Below are 21,779 nucleotides of genomic sequence, written 5' to 3' on the forward strand. Positions count from 1 at the left end.
AGCCGCTGACGGAGTCCTAGCGGGGCATGAAGGGACCCAGGCAGGCGAGAGGTTTTGTGGGGTCCCGGTCGTTTTGTTCTTCTTGCTACGCAAGTCGAGCCCTCCCGGCCGCGAGATCCCCCTCCGGCAAGTCAGGAATATATAAAATGAGGCAGCAACACGCGCACGGCCCGGCCCGTCGGCCCCGTCTCTCCAGATCTTTCCGAAATCCTTGTCCCTCTTTTCTTCCCATATTATACACCACCACCACCACCTGTCCTTTTCGCGGCGCTGCTTGCTGTTGGAATCTTGGATTCTCAGTCCGAGAGTTGATCGATGGCGACGGGCCTTGACGTCGTGGGATGATTCTCCCTTCCCTCCGTCGCCTCCTCTCTGCTCATCTTCGCACGGTAATTCTTCGAAAAACTTTACCGGTGTTTGTGTGCGTTCTCTAATGGCCATCCACGAAAGCTGGGGCTCTAGGGTTTTGCGCGATGCCAGTGAGGGGGGAATTGGAACCGTGAACGAAACTCCGCGGCGGCGGCGGCGGCGGCGCGCGTGATTACTAATGAGTCCACCCGTATATTCCTCTTGCACGACGTGGTACATGCGCGCGTTCCAGCGTCGTCGCTGATTTGACAAGGGGCTTGTCATACTTGTTCTTCTCTTCGGCAAATTTCTTGGAGAACAATTTGACTTTTGACTGCTTTTACTCGGGAGTACAATTCTAGATGCATAGTTCCTCAGTTCCAGATTCCTGGGAGGCTGGTCAATATCAGCGTCCACCGAAACTTCCCAGGAAAAATGCCCATCGAACCAAAGCCAAGTCGCATTCTTCATGTCCTTTTTGCTCTGCTTCCGTTGTCTCATATATATTCTCGTGCAGATTTGCCGTCAGTTATGCACACATTGCTGAATGCAGTTTGGTTGGGCTTCCGTTTTGCAGGCCATTCTCTGATAGATACTTCACACGCACGTTTGAAGCAGCTGCTCCCGTAGATGGCGGCGGCGTGGTCTAGGATCGGGAGGGGAGCGCAGCTGTCGCTGTCGCAGTCCCTGTCGAGGACCCTCTACGAGGGCGGCGTCGGCGGCGCGACACCGGCGGAGGCGGCTTCCGCGCTGCGCAGTGCCGCCGCGCTGTCCCGTGCCCGGGGCCAGCACGTGTCGTCGCTCCACAGCCTCGTGGGAAGGTCCGCCGGCGGCGGCCACCTCCTCCAGCCGCCGAGCAGGGGCATCGTCACCACGCCCGCGAGGCTGCACCCCGCGTCGTCCGCGGCGGTGGCGGCGGAGCTCTCGGACGCGGAGACGAGGGAGCACGATCCTGTGACGGCGCCGCCTCGCCAGACGCCGGGCCTCGGCCCGACGCGGCCCGGGGAGAAGCCGCGCGTCGTGGTGCTGGGCACCGGGTGGGCGGCGTGCCGGCTGCTCAAGGACGTGGACACGAGCGCCTACGACGTCGTGTGCGTGTCGCCCCGGAACCACATGGTGTTCACGCCGCTGCTGGCGTCCACGTGCGTCGGCACGCTCGAGTTCCGCTCCGTCGTCGAGCCCGTCAGCCGCATCCAGTCGGCGCTCGCCACCCGCCCCGGCTCCTACTTCTTCCTCGCCTCCTGCACCGGCGTCGACACCAAGGCGCACGAGGTGTACTGCACGGCCGCGTCCGTTGACGCTCAGCTGCCCAGCGACCCGTACCAGTTCAAGATCGCCTACGACAAGCTGGTGATCGCGAGCGGCGCCGAGCCGCTCACTTTCAACATCAAGGGCGTCCAGGAGAACGCCATCTTCCTCCGCGAGGTGAGCCACGCGCAGGAGATCCGCAGGAAGCTGCTCACCAACCTCATGCTCGCCGAGAATCCAGGTAACGACACAACAGAACATTGGTTCACGTACAGACATCTCTTCTGGGAAAAATTAATACGTCGATCATCATTAGTTACGCGCATTGATCATTATTAGCTTGTAATACGCATTGCAAACTTTGGCGGTGATCATAATCAAGCACTGTGCTCTCTAGGCTTGTCTGACGAAGAGAAGAAGCGGCTCCTGCATTGCGTGGTCGTCGGCGGAGGCCCCACCGGCGTCGAGTTCAGCGGTGAGCTCAGTGACTTCATCACGCGCGACGTGCGCCAGAGGTACGCGCACGTCAAGGACTACGTCAAGGTCACCCTCATCGAGGTACATACTCAGTACACCTCATGAACCGACTACATACATAATCTAGAGTATTAGGGTTTGTTTGGCACAGCTCAACTTCACTAGTAAAACTGTTTTTTTAGAAAATAGCTTCATGAGTAACTTTCTAGATGAAGCTGAGCTGTTTTGGAAAAAGTGTTTGGCAAAATAGCTTCACCAACTACTTCATATATAGTTGAGAGAGAGAAATGATGGAGAAGCTGCAATAAGCTACTTTTTTCCAGCTTCATCCAACTTATGTCTTTGTGAGAGGAGGGAAAAAACAGCTTCACCTATAAAGCTGTTTTGGAAATAAGTGTTTGACAGAAAAAACAGCTCAGCTCAGGCCCCTTAGTATCCGCATCGATCGGACTTACTGAAGAAGTTGTTCTGCTCAGCTCATCGTTTATGACCTGTTCTTTCCAGGCAAACGAAATCTTGTCATCTTTCGATATCGGGCTGCGGCAGTACGCGACGAATCACCTGTCAAAGGTAATATAGGCTAATTTCTGTGATGAAATTAGCATTCTCGCAAATGCAGATTAATTAATGTGATCTCAGGAGGGCTGAATCAATGTTTTGTGCTGCATCTGTGACAGTATGGAGTTAATCTGGTGCGAGGCATTGTGAAGGAGGTGAAGCCCACGGAGATCACTCTGAGCGACGGCACCCGCGTGCCCTACGGCCTGCTGGTCTGGTCCACGGGCGTCGGCCCGTCGGAGTTCGTCAAGTCCCTGGACCTGCCCAAGTCCCCTGGCGGGAGGATCGGCGTGGACGAGTGGCTCCGCGTGCCCACGGCCCCGGACGTGTTCGCGCTGGGCGACTGCGCGGGGTTCCTGGAAGGGACCGGCAAGCCGGTGCTCCCGGCGTTGGCTCAGGTCGCGGAGCGGGAGGGCCGGTACCTGGCGCGGCTGCTCGGGAAGGTCGCGGCGCAGAACGGCGGCAAGGCGCACTGCGCCGGCAAGGCCGACCTCGGGGAGCCGTTCGTGTACAAGCACATCGGCAGCATGGCGTCCGTCGGCCGGTACAAGGCGCTCGTCGACCTCAGGGAGAACAAGGCACTGCCCTGCCGCTGAGCCATGCATTAATCTCCCTTCTGATCAGTGCAATGTAAAATGTGGCATGAGATTACAGATTAGTGCTAAGATTTGACAAATGGTTTTTCGCATTTGCAGGATGCCAAGGGGGTGTCGATGGCTGGCTTCCTCAGCTGGCTGATGTGGCGGTCAGCGTACCTGACGCGGGTGGTGAGCTGGAGGAACAGGTTCTACGTGGCGGTGAACTGGGGAACGACGCTTGTGTTTGGCAGGGACAACACCAGGATTGGCTGACGAGGTGCATCAGCTTTAAGCTGGTCTCTGAAATAGTACACGGGAGCGAGAGACTGGTTTGTCATTTTTGTTCTTTTGTTTGTAATTCAACACGTGCTGAGAGATTTGCGTTGGCTTCCATACTCTCTCTAGATATTCGTTAGTGCATGAGATTTGCAAATATAAGGCACCAGGTTTTTTAATAGAAATGAAAAAGAAAACGAAAAAGAAAAAGAGATTAAAGATGTACTTGCGTGTGATGGGAGGCTGTGTTTGACATACTCCTAATAGCTGCCGTGCAATTGTAGACGTACCGTAACATGACAGAGGTGAAGGTGTGGAGCTCAAAATTATGTGAGAGGTGAAGCTAGTGGAGCTCAAAACTAAATCTTCACTATTCATGCAGTTCATTTTTTACTTAGAAATGAACTTGGGAGGTAAGGCCATTCGGGTGCAATTAGTTTTTATTTCATCTATATTTAATGCTATATGCATGTGCCGCAAGATTCAATTTAGTTTTTGGGTGAACTAAACAAGGCCCTAATCTTCCTAAAAGGGTCACACGAGATACCAAAACTTGCACTGTGATCCCATCTAGATCTCAAACTTCTAAAATTGTATATTTAGGTCCTGGGGCAGGTGGTTTATCACACAAAAGTAATTTTTGGAGATCTCGATATGTAGTTCCTATATAGCACTACCGAAGACCTCGATATGTGCTACCTATATAGCAGCACACTACCGTGAGTTTTACTCGAGCCTGGGGCATGGCATTGGAGGCAGTTGTTGGCCCGCTAATTTGGATTGTTCGATTCAAATCAAAGAATCTGAAAGGTTGTCAAATAAGATGACAAATCCATTTTCTATTGAAGACGCACACACTTCACATACCGCATTCAAACTAGTACACAATTACACATGCATCATGCATGTGCACCCCCCACACGCTAGAATTTTATTTGCACTAGTCGTTTGCTGCCTTGCCCCCAAATGCTTCCGCCAATATCACCAGTTCACTATAATACTCTTTCAACTTCCGCCAATATCACCAGTTCACTATAATACTCTTTCAACAAGTACAAATAGCCGCTCAAAAAGTAGGATAAATACTTAACAGCACTGTACAACTTAATTAAAGATAATTCATAATCCACTCCGCGTTTCAACTAGCAAGAAGAAAACGATTAAGTAATAAAGCTGTAAAAGCTGCACATTCTCTATATTAGTTAAAACAGGACGGCGAGTGATGTCACTTGTAACATCACGATAACCTACTGGCAGTTTGGTATTATAGTCAGCAACCAAGGAAGAGACATGCTTTTGTTTGTGGCACAACCTGTCCACCGGAAGTATTGTATGCGCTGGGACTAGGATTATCATCACAAAAATACCACACCGCACTTAAAATGCGGCTCTCATTGCACCCCTTGTCGCATCACGCTTCATCTCTGCAGCCTTTCCACTTCCACGGAAGTACATGTACACTTGCTGCACGAGGAGAATCCAAAAAGGGCTCAGATATGTCTGCACTGAAGTTGGTTCAGGAAAATTAGAACAGTTGATCATAGAAAATTGACCTGGATGACCCAGATGCTGAGCAACGATTCCAGACAGAACAATCCAAATCCAACAAAGTAGAATATCTGCACGAACAATCGTATGGACTACTAAGTTACTAAACAAATCAGTCGCAAATGACAGTAGATGAAGATAATTTATCAAAGTTCCGAAGCTGAATATCTCATTTAGTTTAGCAAATAAAAAGGTGCTTAGCTTACCCCAACCAAAGCATTCACGCTGATAAGATCAATCGCTGGCAAAATTCCCCTGCAAGAGTAAACAACAGGAGTTAGGTCATGCCAAGGATCCATCAAGCTACTTTTTCCAAAGGATGTCTCGGTTATGTATTGTCCCTGTAAACATCAATCACAAGATCTTGGGATGCCATTGTCCAGATCAGTAAAACATTTTGTGTGTTTATCTTCATCCAGTGATGGGGTTGTCCAACCAGGAAATGGGGCAGTGGACAGTTATTCTATATAAGCCAACTAAACTAATTTTAACATCAATCCTACTTTACAGACACAATGAAATGTGCAGAATATACAGATTGCATCATAGTAAAAACACATTTGATTGGGTGCAAGTTTACAGAAGCCAAAAGCTTTTAGGAAAAGGCAGGCAAGAAACTTACGCTAATGATTTTCCCTCAAATACAACAGGAGGAGCCACAGCAGAAAATACGCAGAAAAGAATGTGGAACTGTAAGTGCAGGAGGTTCAAGCATTAATGCGTAATTAAATTAATTATTTAATATAAATAAAATCAAAATTCATAGATGCTTAAGTAAGAAACTTGTTATATTTACCAAGTAAAGCAAGAAGAACAATCCAAACTTCAATGCACTATCAGTCCTGCAAAACAAGTTGCCAGCAAACATTACCTATCCATGCATACAAAAAAAGATGGAAGAGGCACAAAATAATGTGATGAGATTTCAAATAAATTACCTCATTGCATTATACAGAGGACGATACCACAAAACATATGCACCAGGAACACCAGATATGAAGTAGATTATTGCCAATAACCAGATCTTAACACCTGAAAACGGTTAATACAATTTTAAAAGTGTGAGCATGAGATAATTTGATAGAACAACAAAAACACCAAAAGGATTCAGTATACCTTCCCCCTTGATCCAAGCTGTAGTAACTGCTATGACATTCCAGAAGAGGCAGCAAATCAATCCTATTCAATACCAAATAAAACTGTTAAAATAATATGCTTCCACAAATCATAGGCAAATTAATAAGATAAATTGCTAATCCTTCGGTCTGTGCCGCTGAAAATAATAAAATATGTAGATTTCTCAATGCGATATAGCTCTGTATAACTTCAAATGGAATGCTACTTTTCAGTACCTTAATATCTTACTAAAAGCTCCTCCCTATGTTTAAGACATTAAATTAACATATTTGGCGAATGCAGACATATAAGAATATAACCATTAGTGTCACTGATAATTCCATCAGCATACCAATTTATACTTGTATTCTGGCTAAAAATAGGAAATGTACCAATTGAAGTATCAGTTTTCCATTCTAAAATATTCTGACCAAAGTAATTACAGGAATGCAGGAATCATTGATGCAAAGGTTGGAACAAATCACTTGCATGTCTTACACATAGGTTCACAAGCCACCAGTGAGAAGATAAAACCAATGGAAAATCCAAAATGTAGAACTTAAAGAATATCATCCAATATATGTGTGGAAGGCATGTCCATTGCACCATTAAATAAAGGAGAATATTGAAGATTATTCATCAGAGTGAAAGTTTTCATGATGTTGAGAATCAGAGGCAGCATACCAAGAAAGGACGCAAATGCAACATATTGCATTCTTTGAAGGTGACTCGGTATCTCATTGGTGATATCATGATGGATGAGTGGCAGAAAAGGAGGCCAGTTTTTCTCCTCAATGACAATGCCAGCTGCCAAACAAAATAATGAAATGTAAGCCTAGCAACTTCTGAAACAAAATGAACTTTATATTAAAAACATGGATCAAATACCTTGTTGCCAAGGCCCAGTTGAGTGGAAAAGAGAATAAATGTATGAAAGCCTTCCAAACTTTCTGACGTTCACTATTTGTACTTGTTTGACACAATTTATGTAGGATTATTAACCACAGTACCCTTTTCCTTTAAGACAGAAATTAGACCCTGGTTTTACAAAATTTGCCATATAGAATTAGCTACCATGTCACTCTTTCAGATCATCAGATGTAATATCCATACTTCTAACATGCCAACATTAGGTGTATCAATGTTCAAAGCACATTAGATGTATCACATACTTATTTCTCCTTTAATGGGAACCAAAGGTACAATGCTTGTACTGAGTCATTGATAAACTAAAAAAACGAGATTTTACCTCTTGCTGCAGCCTCCTCTCTCCGTTTTAGCTCCTATTCAATATAACATAAAGTCAGAAACTGGCAACAGTTTTTCAAAGGCTAATTTTTAAAGATTACTGCAAGTATATCAGAGTAGAGCAAAAAAATACAATTTGCGGCAACAAAGTAGAGTCTAGTGGGGATTTAACCGGTGCATTCGACTTCACATTTAAGCCTATTAAGCAATTTCTTATGCTTGGAATGAAAATTAAACCAATGATCTCAATAACAACAAAACTAATTACCTCAATCTTTTTAAAAAAAGTGAGCTATGACTGTCTTGTTTTAAATCAAAACTGAAAGGGAGATGTATATGCATGTGTCATGTGCAGCATACCTTCTCCCTCTTGTTCAATTCAGCTTCCCTAGCTTGCAGCTCCTTCTCTCTTCTCTTCAGGTCCTGTATATCCACAAGCACATGTTATTGGTTGCGCTGAACAACATTTTCTAGTAAGTGTTCGTAACAGCTGCATTTTGCATGTGGGAACTAGGAAGGCAATGCGCATTTATACGCACTTTTGACGAGTCAAGGGGTATATCCACTGTAGCACTGAAGTCTGCCGGTTCAGGAGGAAGTGGTGAAAGGCGTGAATTGGATGCAGGAGGCACGTTTCTTGGGTTCTACATTTGAGCATAAACCACACAACTGAGCATAAACCACACAACATTGAGCAGGCAAGAATATGAACCCCTAACTGATGTGCCATATCATAGAAGTCGCATAACTCATAAGAATAGCACACAACTCACAGGCATGTAAAACGCGCCACCACCGAAGTTGGACTGCCCACCAGCCTTGCCGCGTGCTTGTTCCTATATGGAAAAGGAACCAATAAAAACTTCAACCACAGACACACACAAGACGTTCAAGCACCATTGCATCATCAGGCCAGAATTTTTTTAAAAAAAAAATCCACTAGCAGCGTCGGTGATACTGCAACGGGGAATATGCATTTGTTTTTTCCATCGCCGGGACGTGGTTAGATCTGCGCCCCGTCCAGATCCAAACAGGAGCGAAGTAGCGGATACCCGGAAGAAAAAGGAAAGTAGATCTGCCGCCGGGGCAATGGTGCGATCGCCAAGAGGAAGGGGTGGAGGATTGGGGCGGGCGTACCGAGAAAGGGTTCACGTCCTCCTCCTCGAAGGGGTTGCTGTCGTAGCGCCCCGCCATGCTGCTCCGCCCCCTCTTGCTTTGCTTGCGCCGGCAATGGCGATGGGGATTGGAGTAGTGAGGCGGCGATGAGGAGTCCTGCCGAACAGAGAGAGGAGCGCAGCACCGCCCCCGCACGACCACACCGACACAGACTAGATGGGGGCGGGCGATGGCGACTCCTCTTTGCCGTCTTGCGAAGGAGAGGACGCGGGTGAACGTGCACACGCGGAAACCACCTGTCCGGCCAGTAACCGCTCGTGGGCCAAACTTTGGCTTTTCTTTGATTCGCTGTTGTTGCTCCCGTATCTCGTGGGCCCGTCAAATTTGTTTCGAGTGTGCGGCGCCATCGCGGAGGTCAATATTTTCGATCAACGCGTACACGAGTCAACTCTCGCGGGCACCTCGATGAGGAGTTGTGGACTAAGGTTCACCGTAAAAATAAAAAACTTTTCAAAATTTTTTATCATATCAAATCTTACAGCACATGCATAAAACATTAAATATAGATAAAAAATAAAAACTAATTGCACAATTTATCTGTAAATCATGGAATGAATCTTTTAAGCCTCATTAGTCAATGATTGAACAATAATTATCAAATAAAAACGAAAGTGCTACATTACCCATGTACTTGCACCTCTACAAATTTGTTCGCCCTTGAGTCTTAGAATTTCAACTGTTTATGAAATACTGATTGTCAAAAAAATTTAGATTGTCAAATAAACTATTTACATGGAATACTGACTCCATCTCATAATATGATGCGAGGTTTGACTTAGCCTAGTATTGCAAGGTTACTAAAAATGTGTTTATTTTTAATATGATAGGAAGGCTTGCCTCAGTTTTTCATTTCATCAGACCACATTCATGTGGGGCCTCCGGCACTGGGTTTGTCCTTCGCTACACAAAATAATGTATTTCAAGATTTAACGGGTCACGTCCCCTCCCTTGTGGGACTATAGGAGCACCCGCAGTGTACTAGATAATCAATGCTTAAAGAAGAAGAGTTCAAGCATCGATCTTCAACACTTGAGGGCCGATGCTTTATCAACAAATTCTAGCATCGGAGAATACGGTACGTAGATCTATCGGTGCCGCCCGGGCTTCTAATCTAACAAAATAATATTTCTTTTGCAGCGGGCTGATCACTGCAGATGGAGATTTGTCTCATGTGAAGGAACAAAGAAAAATATCCATATTTTTTAGGTCTCGTCTTATTCGTTTGAACTTATCAGCCGAATTTGTCAGCCATTCAATAGTATTTTTTTCTTACAACAAATCAGTCAACAGTACTTTCTATCATGGCTTATCAGCCAATGAGAAATTCTGAATCGCCTGTTGATTAGAAATAAAAAAAAAGAAAGTCCAGCCAAATCGTATATATGAGTTGGTCGTGGTGTGAGATGGTAAGTGCCCGGGGTACTGTGCGAGATAGGCGACGAGTTTGTCGCTAGCTGCTCCAGTTTTATGTTCTCTCTCTTGCCATGTAGGCAAATCTCTCGATGCCGAGAATTTTTTACGTGTGCGGGTCGATCAGAGGTTCGGCTTGCTTCTCCCCCACCCTCGCCTATGAAATGGATATTGTTGTTTTTAAGATCAGGATTGTGACAGAAGTCGTCGGCACGAACTTTCCAGATCCTGGCAAGCTAGGAGAACTTTGTTTGGGATGCCGTAAGAGAGTTGTTGGGAGCATCCGGATTACATAGAGCTGAAAGGACATTTCAAGTCTCGGCACATTGCGGGTGCTCTAATCATAGACCATGTCACCATGGATATATGTATAATGGCACTTCTCACGCTATTTGGAGACGTGCCACTCAATCTCACCACCTTTTTTTTTTTGTTCTTGACCAGAAAATGATGTGGCGGAGGCTACAAAGAGTACGGTTTACATCACATGAGTATAGTTGGAAGAACTTTGCAAACAACCAAACATTGTGGCCTTATGGCACTCTAGTACGCAAGATAAAGTATTATAGTAGATAATATGCTACGTTCACATTAGCCTTCTCGGATTCTCGACAGGTGAGTGAAATTATGGAAAGCAAATAAACAATGTGCCTGCGTTGACAGGTACACAAAGTATTAGTCACCTTGAACTTCAATTTTCGACAGGAGATTGAAAATATGGAAACCCAATACACAATGCGCTTGGTTGGCAGCAAATGAACGAATGGAAAATAAAGAAAACACCAGTAATATCTGTATTGCTGTCGACTACGGACATGACACATGCGCCCAATACGGACAAGACGAAAAAAATACTAACAGATAAATGCACCGTCATGTCAACATTACAGCAACCTGAGGACAATAGGAATTTGCCAACGCAATTCTGCAACGATCAGGACAATAGGAATTTGCCAACGCAATTCTGCAACGATCAGGACAATAGGAATTTGCCAACGCAATTCTGCAACATAGGATAAGGCTATACTTCTCAGGACCCCACTTTATTAGACGCACAAAAACGAGGCTTGCCGCAAATAATCTACTATTGCCATATAATAACAGGCCTCAAGTACAATGTCCTGAACAATGTGTACATATCACCAACACTACTCTACTGTATAATGGAAGCATCGTCCCTGTCCGAGCACAGATAAATAGCTCAAAAGTACAAGTCACTAGCAAAAACATGGTGTGCGCAACAGTCAAGCTACTTCCCTTGTGTCATCCAAAAAAAATGTGGCCTAGGGACTTGCCGTTCCCGCTGACCAAGCTCTTAGTAACTTCCTAGGGAGTAGCTGTTGCACCATACATGTGCCTTAAGGATGTCAAGCACCCTACCGGTGCTCCATGTTTGCACAAAAATGCTGATGACGAATATATTCCAACAAGATATATGCAAGAGAGGAAATACTGCCATACTTCAGGGCATCAGTGGAGTAAGCTGTTTGCTAAAGAGATCACCAAGGGCTCCACGAACATCCATCTGAAGCATAACCACAAATTAAAACTCTGGCGTTATCACATGTTTCTTTGATGGTACCTAGGAACTAAACAACATCTGAGAAAGTAGGTACCTGATCACAACAAATAAGTTTGGTAATTAATGGATAGAACTCTTTCAGGTGCCTTTTGAAGATCTGAGCATCCATGATGCACATTCCTTTCAAAACCTGAAATGCAGACAAATTCATGTAGAGCATAAACAGATTATCCTAAAACATGGATGAGAAATTTTTTTTGACAGGGGATGAGAATTTCAAAAGACCTAACATAAAGCTTCCAGGATCCAGATATATACCTTGACAATAACAGGTGCCCGTAAGTCTAATACACGATGTATGTCTGCACTGGCAGCCTCCCCAGTGCTAGGCTGGAGATCAGATGCCTCTTTCAAAATCTGCCCGCAAAAAGAAACAAGCTTCCCTTCTGCTAGGTACTTGATCTTTTCCTGGTCACCAGATTCCACATTTAAACCATTTGTTTCCTCAGTGGAGTCCTTTTCATCCTGCTCCACTGTTGATTTATGAAGGATATCTAAATAAATTGTTGTTCCAGCTAGTTCTTGCCGGAGAAGATTCAGTGGAGGTCTACACAAATTTAAAATGTTAGAAACTGATTCCTAGATCAACAAAAGTAAAAATCATTTGGTCTTCAGATCTTACCTTTCTGGAGGTATATGGTGCATCCTTGTGCGAAGATTTGAAGGTGAGTTATACGAAGAAGCAAACTCTAGAAGTGAGAGCAAGATATCCATTATTGCTATCTGTTGTGTAGCTTTTAGCCTGCTCCAATACCTCTTCTGAAATGTTCCATCGATAGTTAGTCACAGTATATCAACCCAAGTAGGGCTGGCTAATATATTAGGGTGATGAATTCCTTATTTGCTACTAGAATTCTGAGAGTCCTCGATTCTATCACAGAAAAGGTGCATCCAGACCCACATTGTCAGAGACAATGGATGGACTCAGATCTAAGAGCATGTATATAAAGTGGAAACTGCTTACCTGTATGCTGTCAATTGCCCCAAGCAGTAGTAACTGTGTGATACATTTGCTCCTGACAGTTTCCATCATAGGGCTCTCTTCCTCTTCAGCCTTGTCAGCCTCATCATCAGGGGCCTAGATCAACAAGCACAAATCAAAGGAGAAAATGTCAGTGCTTCCACACTAGGCATACTAAGAAATGTTCATAGCTAGCTTTTGGATGCCAGATGAGCTATCAAATATGAGGCGTAAAAACAGCTAAACAAGGCTCATATGAGCTGAGCAGTTCAGCCTTCAACAACGACCAAATTTTTGGAAGAGTGGAATAGCAGAGTTGAGTAAAACTAACTCGAAAACTTACAAAATAATACACTGAGTACTAATGAAGACCCATACAATTGGCTGTCACAACAATAGAGTACCATAATATAAGTTCATTAACCATACATGGTACCACAATAATTACGAGTCCACGTAATACATCTCTTGTTGGCATACCAAATGGACTCAGGTGTCAGCAAGTTAACATACAAACTATTACAAAATAACCAGCATCCTTCGTGAGATGGATCAACGCAAAATTTGAGAAAAGACCAAATAAAACAATTAAAAAAAATTTCTAAGAATGCATGGTCAAATACTTATTGATGTGTAGAATTGTAGATAGACAAAGCTACAAGCAACTACTCCCTCTATTCCAAATCACGTCGTTTTCGATTTTCTAAGTACAAAGCTTTTGCTATGCATCTAGATATCTATGCTATGTCCAGATACATAGCAAAAGCTACGTACCTAGACAACTTATAATTTGGAAGGAGGGAGTACTAGACAACTAATGCCCAAACCATGACCTATCAACATGTGCTGGAGGAAAGAGCATACATATACCTTCACAGGTGAGGGTGGAGCAATATCATCTGTTCGACCTTTTGATTTGGATGTAAGACTTCTGACCAAAAGATTATCCATCATATTGCCCATAATTCTTTGTCCAAAGCTTTGGCCACGTGGGGAAACAGCAGGTTGTGTTCTCCCTGATGGTGACGGTAAACCTAGATGAATACATAAATTGTGTAAACCTTTCATTTTCCAATCTGTATGGAATTTACTAAATTAGTGCATCAAAACAGCGATATGAACACCTCAGATCATAATACCTTCTGAATTCTCCAGGCTAGTTTGTGGATCTGCCTCTGGATGACTATGCTCACCATTATTACTGACGGAGGGTTCCCCCCGGCTGCCATGGTAACTATTGCCATGTGCATTGCTTTCTTCCCTTGAAAGTAACTGCTGGTTGTTTGATTTCTGAAATCCTAATGAATTGAGCAGTTCGAGAGGCTGCGTTGTGTATGATGCATCCCTGACAAGTGATATCAACAATAACAAATAAATAAATAATGAGAAGTAAAAAAAAACTTTGGTAGGAACAAAAAATTCAGAAAATACCTAATACTCTTTAGTAATGTTTCCCAATCACCATCACTGAACTGGTGACCACCAACTTCAATCAGATGAACTAAAGCGCCTAGAGCAATTGAAACAACAGTTTGGTCTGTTTTTTTGGCACACTCAAGCAGCAAACTGAGAAGAGGTGGAAGCATAAAGGATACCTCCTGTGTAAGTGCCACAATCAGACAATGACCAACCAAACAAGTTTCAGTGTGATGTCTATGGAATGTAGGGGATGACCAGTTTCATCACACTGATATTCTGAATTATGCAAAGGATGTCCATGAAGCAACTAAAAGGAAGAACATCACACGTTACCTTATAGAATGTATTGAAAAGGTTGCAGATTAATTGCAGTGAATGAATGCTAGTATCACGAAGCCAATCATCCCCAGAAGAAGAAAGTCCATCCCTTCCAGCATGCCTTACATGATCAAAAATTGGAAATAGTACACGATGAAAAATACTCTCCCAGAAGGGAGAAGAGAACTTATGTCCTCTTTCATTCAACAAATCAAACAACACTTCCAGTGCACAGTGTCTGACTTCTGGTCTGGAGTCCAAAGTCAAATCAGACAAACCAGCCAGCATAGGAAACCAGTAGTGCTCAGTCACATCAAAATTGGCCTCTGGAACAACATCAATAGGTTTAACAGCACCGCCTGGAATGAATCCCTGTATGATAGAGATAAATGAGACACACAAAAAAGTCATCCCCAATTCTCATGAATATGTAGGTGTAGGTTACAGATAATCCAAACCTCTGCCAAACGATCTTCACATATACGCAGGAGAGCAATAGCCTTCAAACTAATCCGAGGAGTGCACTTGTTATTTGCAAAACCAATAAGACAGTTGACACAATCCATGAAGCAATCGCCAACAACTTGGTCAAAATGTTCCAAGATAACTGTAAGACATCATTTGATTCACTAAGTCAACCAATAAAATTTCAACATAGGTAGGGTATAAGCTGGGCAAGGCACTTTATGAGCCAGCTATATAAATTCCTTATTTACCTTGTTCTACATTTTCAAAAGCACTCTCAACAATTGATTCATCCTCATCATCAGCTGCTGCAGTAAATATCATGAATACGCAACGCCACCCCGACTTTATGCTACCAACTTTTGACTTGATCAACTACATGTACATCCAGCAAAAAATTTTACATGTAGCATCATTTGATAAGAAACACCAGATCATTACATTTCATAGATGCGTCAAAATTCATGCATAACAACGTACCTGAACAATGCAATCAACAATTAAACCTCGGATTTTTGAGTTGTGGCTATTCCTCATTAAAATGACAAAAGGCTTCAGTATATCACTCTGAAATGTGAAGTTGTTTAATTCAGCACGCTCCAAGTACTTCATACCAAGCTGTCTTAGAGAATCAATGGCATACATTGCAACTTTCTCCTCATGGTGGCTTCCAGCAGCAATAAAATGTTGGGCCAACACAGACCATATTCTAGCCCACACCTACATTTCCATGTATAAATGTTAAGTTGTTGTGGGTTTAGACCAACTCAATTATTTTCTAGGAAAAATGGTGTAAAATTGATGGCACAGAGAACAAGAAACAGAGCATACCAGCCGTATACGAGCCATGTTATAATAGCTTATCTCTACAAGCTTCTGCAAGCTAAAGACACGAGCAGGTGTTTGTTTTAGCTCTTCAGCAGAAACACCACAAAGGGCAGTAAAGAATTCAACAATTGAATCACTTGGCAGTTTTACACTGTTTACAAAGATCTGTTCAGCAGGCTTCCCAGCCAACTCTTTCAGCGATTGGACTACAGAATCCCTCGATATTTGATTTGATCCCAGCATTACAGTTGCAGAAATTGAAGGATTTGAAGTGATATACTCGAGTCTCGAGACACATTCTAAAACAGCATTCCAGGTATCTTGTAAAGCATCCATATCAGTGTCAGCTAAACCAAGAAGAGTCCTCAGTGCCTCGACATTTTTACTACGCATCTCCTTGGGAGCATGCAAAAATGTAAACCTGCAAAATGGTTATGAAAGAAAAGGATAGCATTATATTCATATTGCTATATGAAAAGTAAATGCAGTTGCATCAGTTCAAAGGATAAACCTACCTCACTAAGGACGTCAAGAAAGCATATCGCATGGTGTCCATCCCGAGAACACGAGTAAGATGGATACCTGCACGAAACCCTTCCATGCATGATACAACCCTTGGCTTACTGTCACCTTCCTCCATGGTCACAGAAAATGTTGCAAGCAAAGGCCATCCTACAGCTTCAAGCATTGGTCTAACAAGCTCAACCTGCTGTGCAACGTAAAAAACACCTTTCTTCTGTCCCTGGTTCTTGAAAAGTGCCTGGGTCTGTTTGATGATCTTTTCACTCTCTGCCTTTGTATCACTAGCTGACTTCAGTCTTGGAAGGGCTAAATTGAGGATATTGACAAGACGGCCTGTTTCTTCTGTTTCAGGTCTCTTGGTGGTTTTTGAAGTATCATGAGAATCATCTTTCATCTTTATCTCTTCCCTGACAATGGAATCATAAATTTCTTCCAAGAGCTCCTTTGGGGCACATTCTTCTGCATCACTCGCAGTGTTCATACGAACAAAATCTGATTTTGACATCTTAGGCCATACCATTGGATTATGTGCATCAGTATTCAACATTATAACAGCATAAGCAAGAACATAAGCAGTATCTGCATTTTTGAAAAGCTCAGGATTATCAGCACAGTACCTGCAAATAATCATATCAGCATCTGACGGTCACTGGGGAAAATCTTAAAGAAAAATGTGTTGAGATCTATAAATACATATACACCTACCGCTCAGCAAACTTTTCCATTATGCGATCTATCTTCTGCGCTTCACCGGGAAGGCGAAATCCTTTCAGGAACTCACGAATTGCAGCATCAAACTTCAACCCTGAAAACTTCATGGAGTCAACATAGGCATGCATCACAGCAAGAGGGAACTCCTCATGCTGTCCCAAGTATTCACCAATCATAGCCTGCGTAAAGCTAACAAAAGTTAGATGTATGTACACCTTTGACAAATAACATTAATAATAGTTATATTGTTACAGCAAGACACTCAATGAAATCTTGAAATCACCTTATCCAAGCTGGGAGTGCTCTTGAGAAACTGAGCTACAGATGATGCCTTACTTTCTATCAATTTATTTAACAACAAATATTCAATCCCTTTAGTTGGTTTACGATTGAACTGCAAAAGATTTAGGTGGTGTCAGTTATGAACTAAAACATTCAAGAAACAATGTGATATTTCAGTTCCAAAGTGGTTATGAAAACTGCAGGCATCCCACCTCTGAGATTGCAGCCTCCATTGTCGACTTATGAGCTTTGGCTCTCTCAAACTGATTCCGACCATCCTCTTGGCTCTTCATCTCATCAGTTGTCAAGCTCCTTGAAGCATCCTCTTCACGAGATTCAACAATGCTCCCTTGCTTTGAGGAATCTCTTCGAAGTTGCTCCCAATCAGCCAATGACTTCAGAATACTCACCAAGCACTGCAATCAAAAATCTTCATGTCAAACTAACAAGAAACAAGAAATTGTAAAGGAGGGCCGAGTAACCTAAATCATAGTAACCTGGAGAGAAGAGCCTTTTACAGAAACTGTTTGGGATGACGCAATGGAGTTGGTATCAGCAATTTGAGATCCTTGTGCTATTCTTGAGAGTGCACTAACCTGGTAGGAGATATATTATCAATCAGATGTGTTACAAACCAAAGAAAAAAAGATACATTTTATGAGAAATTCAGAAACTATGCTTTGTGGACATTTGAATAAACATATGATTACCGTGCGTTCAAAAAGATTTGGTCCCTCAAGATCACAGTCATAGTTCACAAACACATCTGCAAGCATTTGGGGATCTTTGCAAACTTTCTCCAACATCCTGATTGGAAAATCAGTCAAATAACATCAAACATAAATTTACCAGATGTCTCGAATGACCAAGCTGTGTCCATTCATGCGTTATGCATGCAGCTGGGATTCCATAAAGGAAAAAGATAATCACCTAAGAACACTAGCCTTCTGGCTGAGGGGACTATCAGAGCTATCCAAAGACCTTAAAACTATCAGAGGAAAGAAGACACCAATTTCCCCCTGCACCAATATTTGAAAAATTCAAAGAATGTAATGGTAACAAAAGCAACACAACACAACAAACAATATTGCCATACACGAGTCCGCTTAATAATAATTTTACCTTCAGACTCTCCCTAAACCGGAGCAACAGAACTGAAAATATACCGCAAGCATACTGTAATAAAAGAAGAAACATCAACTTAGCATAATAGCTCACTCTCACTACAGAAATTATCAGTACCGTCACACCAAGTATGATGAAAACCAAAACTGAATAAATTTCAATTTTTACCTGAAAAACAACTGGAAATGAAGAGACAGATGCTCGCAGAAGAGCGTATGAAAGATATGCTTTGACCGAATCAATAAAGTGGAAATTTTTTGTGAATGCATTGCTGACTCCCTCTAGCAATCCCTGAAGAGAATGGCTACAAATGACATCAAAACAAACAAAAAATAAAATTAGCAACCTCAAAGAAGTAAGCTAACCTGTAGCAGTTCGAGTGATAGCAGCCTTGTCTTGGTAGCAACCTCATCACTTTCTTCTTTCATGCTCATCTAAAAGAATGACAAAACGCAGGAAAGATATAATTGTTACTTTCTTATAGCTCTAATCAAAGTAACATTACTCAAGCAACCAACCTTGCAGAGAGTTCGAAAGAGCAATAGTGCATCACGCTGTATTATGTTCACAGTGTCCAGGTCAATTCCACTGGAAAAACAGAGTGGGAGAGGGGGCAAAGGTAGTTAGTTACTACCACATCTGAGTCCCCGATGCATCACCTTAGACATGCAAAAACCCAGATACTAAGCACAACTTAAAACAAGCTTAACGAACCGTGACACTTTCTTTCCATCTTCAAGTTCAACAGCCTTGTCTAGAACAGCTTCCAGCCCCTGTAAAAAGAACTCTTGGAATTAGATGGGACCAATGCAATGCACAAGACACATTTGGAAGTTCCAAAAACAACAAGAGGTCCAGTTTCAGTACCTTAATATCTGCTCCACCTGCAAGATTCTGAAGCTCTTCAACAGATGTTGGAGGTGCTTCAGAAGGCCGATTCATGGACAATGCATCTCCCAGAGTAACTTTTTCCTCATCTTGGCTATCAGTAGATATTTCTCCATTTTCAGATTCCTTTGTGGTAGATGAAGGTGTATCTTTAACCGCAGAGCTTGCAGGTGATACAGAAACCTGGAACCAAGAAGGTAAAATAATACCTAGAGAAACAACCTCAACAAATCATTTTCCTATGCACAAGATAAGATATGCGGAAATTATTTACCTGCTCAGATTCCATTCTCCTGAATACAATGCTAATCATCTGGGTTAACATAGCCTTTGAGGTAGCCTGGTTCACAGGGCTCTTGCTAAGAAAATACAAATGAATAAATTATCATACATGGTGCAAAGGGCAACAAGGCAACATACTGCAAACAAGGTAGAGATATATCAGGTACCTATTAAGAGCAATGTTATAGCATACTCTAATGACCCCAAGCAATGGCTCTCCATGAACTGCATTCCAAAAAACAGAATCAAACACAAAAGATGTATTGAGGCTTGCAGCTTACATTGTACCTTACATAGGAATACAGCTACATGCTGAGCTGTTTTGGCGCCCCTGACTTTGTAGCAGTAAAATATAAGAATTTTTTAACAACTTGCAACTTATTTTATTATATGATTTTTATAAAGACACTTGCAGATACAGTAACAGAGAAATAAAGTATGAGAAGGAACATTGTCCAAACTAATACATGCATGTTGCAGTGTTATGTATAAGCTTAACCACCTAATGCATGATGTCATTATGCATAAGCTCATATCTCATAAATGCATTTCAAAAAACAGCATTAGTTAAACTTACCTAATAAACAAAATACTAGGGAGTATAGAGAATATGCTTGTAAAAGTTACCTCTAAACCTATTTGAAGCAACAGCATTGAGAAGCACTTTCAAGACTTGGAGAATGGTACTATAGCACAGAGAACGATACTCATGTTAGTACCTGTGCAAAAGTGTGGCACGGCATTATCTCAGTCAATGTGATGCATACCTGTCAGAGGAGGTGTTATCGACGCAACCACATACCATGTTCAGGATGTCTGTAAATAATGGGGAATTTTTACCACCTTCTAAACCAGGATCGCCTTCTAAATGGTCATAAGCAATAAGTTTCTGGTAACAGAGATTGAACAACTCAATCAGAATGGATTGCTGAAGATGTGTCCTCTAATATTTCGTTTTTATAAATAAAAGATTCTGGGTTCAAAATGAAATGTGGTGCAAAAGGAGCAGAAAATAGCACATTCATTTGAACTGCTTTGCAACTATCATAAAATCCACACATTTAACTCTACCCCAAGTAACTTAGCACTGCCCAAATTTTTGAGAAAATTTATGGAAATTGATTTATGCATGGATTATGGGCAAGATAAGATAGCATCAAATGTCCAAATCTCACATCTGTCTAAGCATATATCCAATTACTGCACAAGGATTCAAATTCAGTGTTACATGAGATGTATATGATGGCAACGTAGAACTTAAATGGATGTATTTATACATCAGATTACTGAATATAATGCGTAGCATAGCATCCTATCTAACTGAACCTTTTCAATGAAAAATGTACATTGATATATCAACTTAATGTCTAGACAGCTACTTGTTCATTCTGCACACTCATTTTACCATCCTGAGTTCTATCATCTTCATTATATAACAAAAGTCTCTGTTAAATCACAATCTTCTCAAAATTGTAAAGTTAAATGGCATAAACCTGTAACTATCTACCATCTCTAACCCAAACAACCAATTCAGGGACTTGGCTCTGCATGTACAAAATGAGGACTGGTTGATGTGAGTATCTACACAGACAAGGAAATGTGTTTCTAGCCTGCTAACGTCCAAAGCATCCATGGTGCCAGAGCGAATGATCCCTCTGGCGGCACCATGACAGTGCTCGACGTCAATGCAACACGTCTGACGATTTATGAGCCTCAGGCATGCAAAGGAAGAAGAGAAATGGGATGATGATAATGATCATTAGTAATTACGTGGAGGCAGTCGAGCGCAGGTTCGACGAGCTTGACGTGCTTGGTCTCGACGGCGAGGCGGAGCGGCTGCAGCACCAGCTCGGCCTGCGGCCCGTCGAGCACGCGCCCAGCCGACGCGAGCGCCTCCGTGATGACCGCGCCCTCCGCCGTAGCCCCCTTGATGCTATCTGCAACGACACGAGCCACGCAGAGACAACCACAGCTCCATCATCAGCCACCAGGAGATCCCAATGCGCGGGAGGAGAGGGAGGAAAGGGGGCCGCACGCACGCACCGAGGTATGACTGGATGGATTGCTGCAGCGCGGCGAACTTGCCGCGGTTGGCGGCGCACTCCTTGAGCATGGCCTCGAAGGCCCGCGTGACGAACCCGCCCGCGGCGCCCGCCATGGCCTCGGATCTCAGCTCCGGCCGCGGAGACGGGAGGAGGGGCGGAGTGGTTAGATCCGAGGAGGGGGAGTGGGCATGGGACGGAGAGGGCGCGAGATCTGGAGGGGGTGCGAGATCTGAAGGAGGAGGAGACCGAGAGCCCCCGCTGCTGTCCTCGGCTCAGCGGGGGCGGATCGGACCTGGTTGTCTCGCACGCACGCTCGCTCGGCTGATTTGCCTTCAGAGTTCAGATTCAGACGCTTTCACATCGCCAGG

The 21,779-nt window shown here is 43.2% G+C and overlaps 3 protein-coding genes across 3 annotated transcripts; 1 reads left to right on the top strand and 2 right to left on the bottom strand.

Annotated features, from left to right (window-relative positions):
• On the top strand, positions 184-3,749 carry LOC8081758 (internal alternative NAD(P)H-ubiquinone oxidoreductase A2, mitochondrial). Its single transcript, XM_002460821.2, has 6 exons — positions 184-389; positions 926-1,837; positions 1,994-2,154; positions 2,578-2,643; positions 2,751-3,209; positions 3,327-3,749. Exons 2-6 carry the CDS (start codon positions 979-981, stop codon positions 3,480-3,482), a joined length of 1,701 nt encoding a protein of 566 aa, XP_002460866.1. The 5' UTR covers positions 184-389; positions 926-978; the 3' UTR covers positions 3,483-3,749.
• On the bottom strand, positions 4,529-8,813 carry LOC8081759 (secretory carrier-associated membrane protein 1). The gene is made up of 13 exons (XM_002462984.2): positions 8,535-8,813; positions 8,171-8,233; positions 7,937-8,041; positions 7,758-7,820; positions 7,399-7,432; positions 6,834-6,956; positions 6,150-6,212; positions 5,972-6,065; positions 5,830-5,875; positions 5,656-5,723; positions 5,240-5,288; positions 5,039-5,104; positions 4,529-4,949 (listed from the first exon to the last, which is right to left on the bottom strand). The coding sequence occupies exons 1-13, from the start codon at positions 8,589-8,591 to the stop codon at positions 4,863-4,865; spliced, it is 918 nt and encodes a 305-aa protein (XP_002463029.1). The 5' UTR covers positions 8,592-8,813; the 3' UTR covers positions 4,529-4,862.
• Positions 11,000-21,746, bottom strand: LOC8056340 (brefeldin A-inhibited guanine nucleotide-exchange protein 5). The gene is made up of 32 exons (XM_021452649.1): positions 21,410-21,746; positions 21,137-21,303; positions 20,134-20,255; positions 19,994-20,052; positions 19,534-19,591; positions 19,359-19,443; positions 19,064-19,267; positions 18,911-18,969; positions 18,715-18,784; positions 18,562-18,630; positions 18,365-18,487; positions 18,194-18,247; positions 18,002-18,090; positions 17,782-17,878; positions 17,569-17,667; positions 17,284-17,487; positions 17,073-17,183; positions 16,784-16,968; positions 16,072-16,695; positions 15,560-15,977; positions 15,209-15,448; positions 14,980-15,103; positions 14,722-14,870; positions 14,279-14,635; positions 13,958-14,124; positions 13,666-13,871; positions 13,397-13,560; positions 12,530-12,643; positions 12,188-12,324; positions 11,824-12,112; positions 11,600-11,695; positions 11,000-11,508 (listed from the first exon to the last, which is right to left on the bottom strand). Exons 1-32 carry the CDS (start codon positions 21,522-21,524, stop codon positions 11,446-11,448), a joined length of 5,118 nt encoding a protein of 1,705 aa, XP_021308324.1. The 5' UTR covers positions 21,525-21,746; the 3' UTR covers positions 11,000-11,445.

The sequence above is a fragment of the Sorghum bicolor genome, chromosome 2 (genome assembly GCF_000003195.3).
Source record: "Sorghum bicolor cultivar BTx623 chromosome 2, Sorghum_bicolor_NCBIv3, whole genome shotgun sequence".
Lineage (NCBI taxonomy): Eukaryota > Viridiplantae > Streptophyta > Magnoliopsida > Poales > Poaceae > Sorghum > Sorghum bicolor.

Bases quoted from the DNA above. Each gene is read 5' to 3' on its own strand.
- LOC8081758 (XM_002460821.2), top strand. From the start codon at position 979: ATGGCGGCGGCGTGGTCTAGGATCGGGAGGGGAGCGCAGCTGTCGCTG. The intron at 1,838-1,993 runs GTAACGACACAA...TGTGCTCTCTAG, and splicing joins CATGCTCGCCGAGAATCCAG to GCTTGTCTGACGAAGAGAAG. The intron at 3,210-3,326 runs GCACTGCCCTGC...TCGCATTTGCAG, and splicing joins TCGACCTCAGGGAGAACAAG to GATGCCAAGGGGGTGTCGAT.
- LOC8081759 (XM_002462984.2), bottom strand. From the start codon at position 8,591: ATGGCGGGGCGCTACGACAGCAACCCCTTCGAGGAGGAGGACGTGAAC. The intron at 7,821-7,936 runs GTGCGTATAAAT...GTGGATATACAG, and splicing joins TACCCCTTGACTCGTCAAAA to GACCTGAAGAGAAGAGAGAA. The intron at 5,724-5,829 runs GTAAATATAACA...CTGCACTTACAG, and splicing joins TGTTCTTCTTGCTTTACTTG to TTCCACATTCTTTTCTGCGT.
- LOC8056340 (XM_021452649.1), bottom strand. From the start codon at position 21,524: ATGGCGGGCGCCGCGGGCGGGTTCGTCACGCGGGCCTTCGAGGCCATG. The intron at 15,978-16,071 runs GTAGGTTTATCC...ACCATTTTGCAG, and splicing joins TTCTTGACGTCCTTAGTGAG to GTTTACATTTTTGCATGCTC. The intron at 15,449-15,559 runs GTATGCTCTGTT...ATGGAAATGTAG, and splicing joins ACATGGCTCGTATACGGCTG to GTGTGGGCTAGAATATGGTC.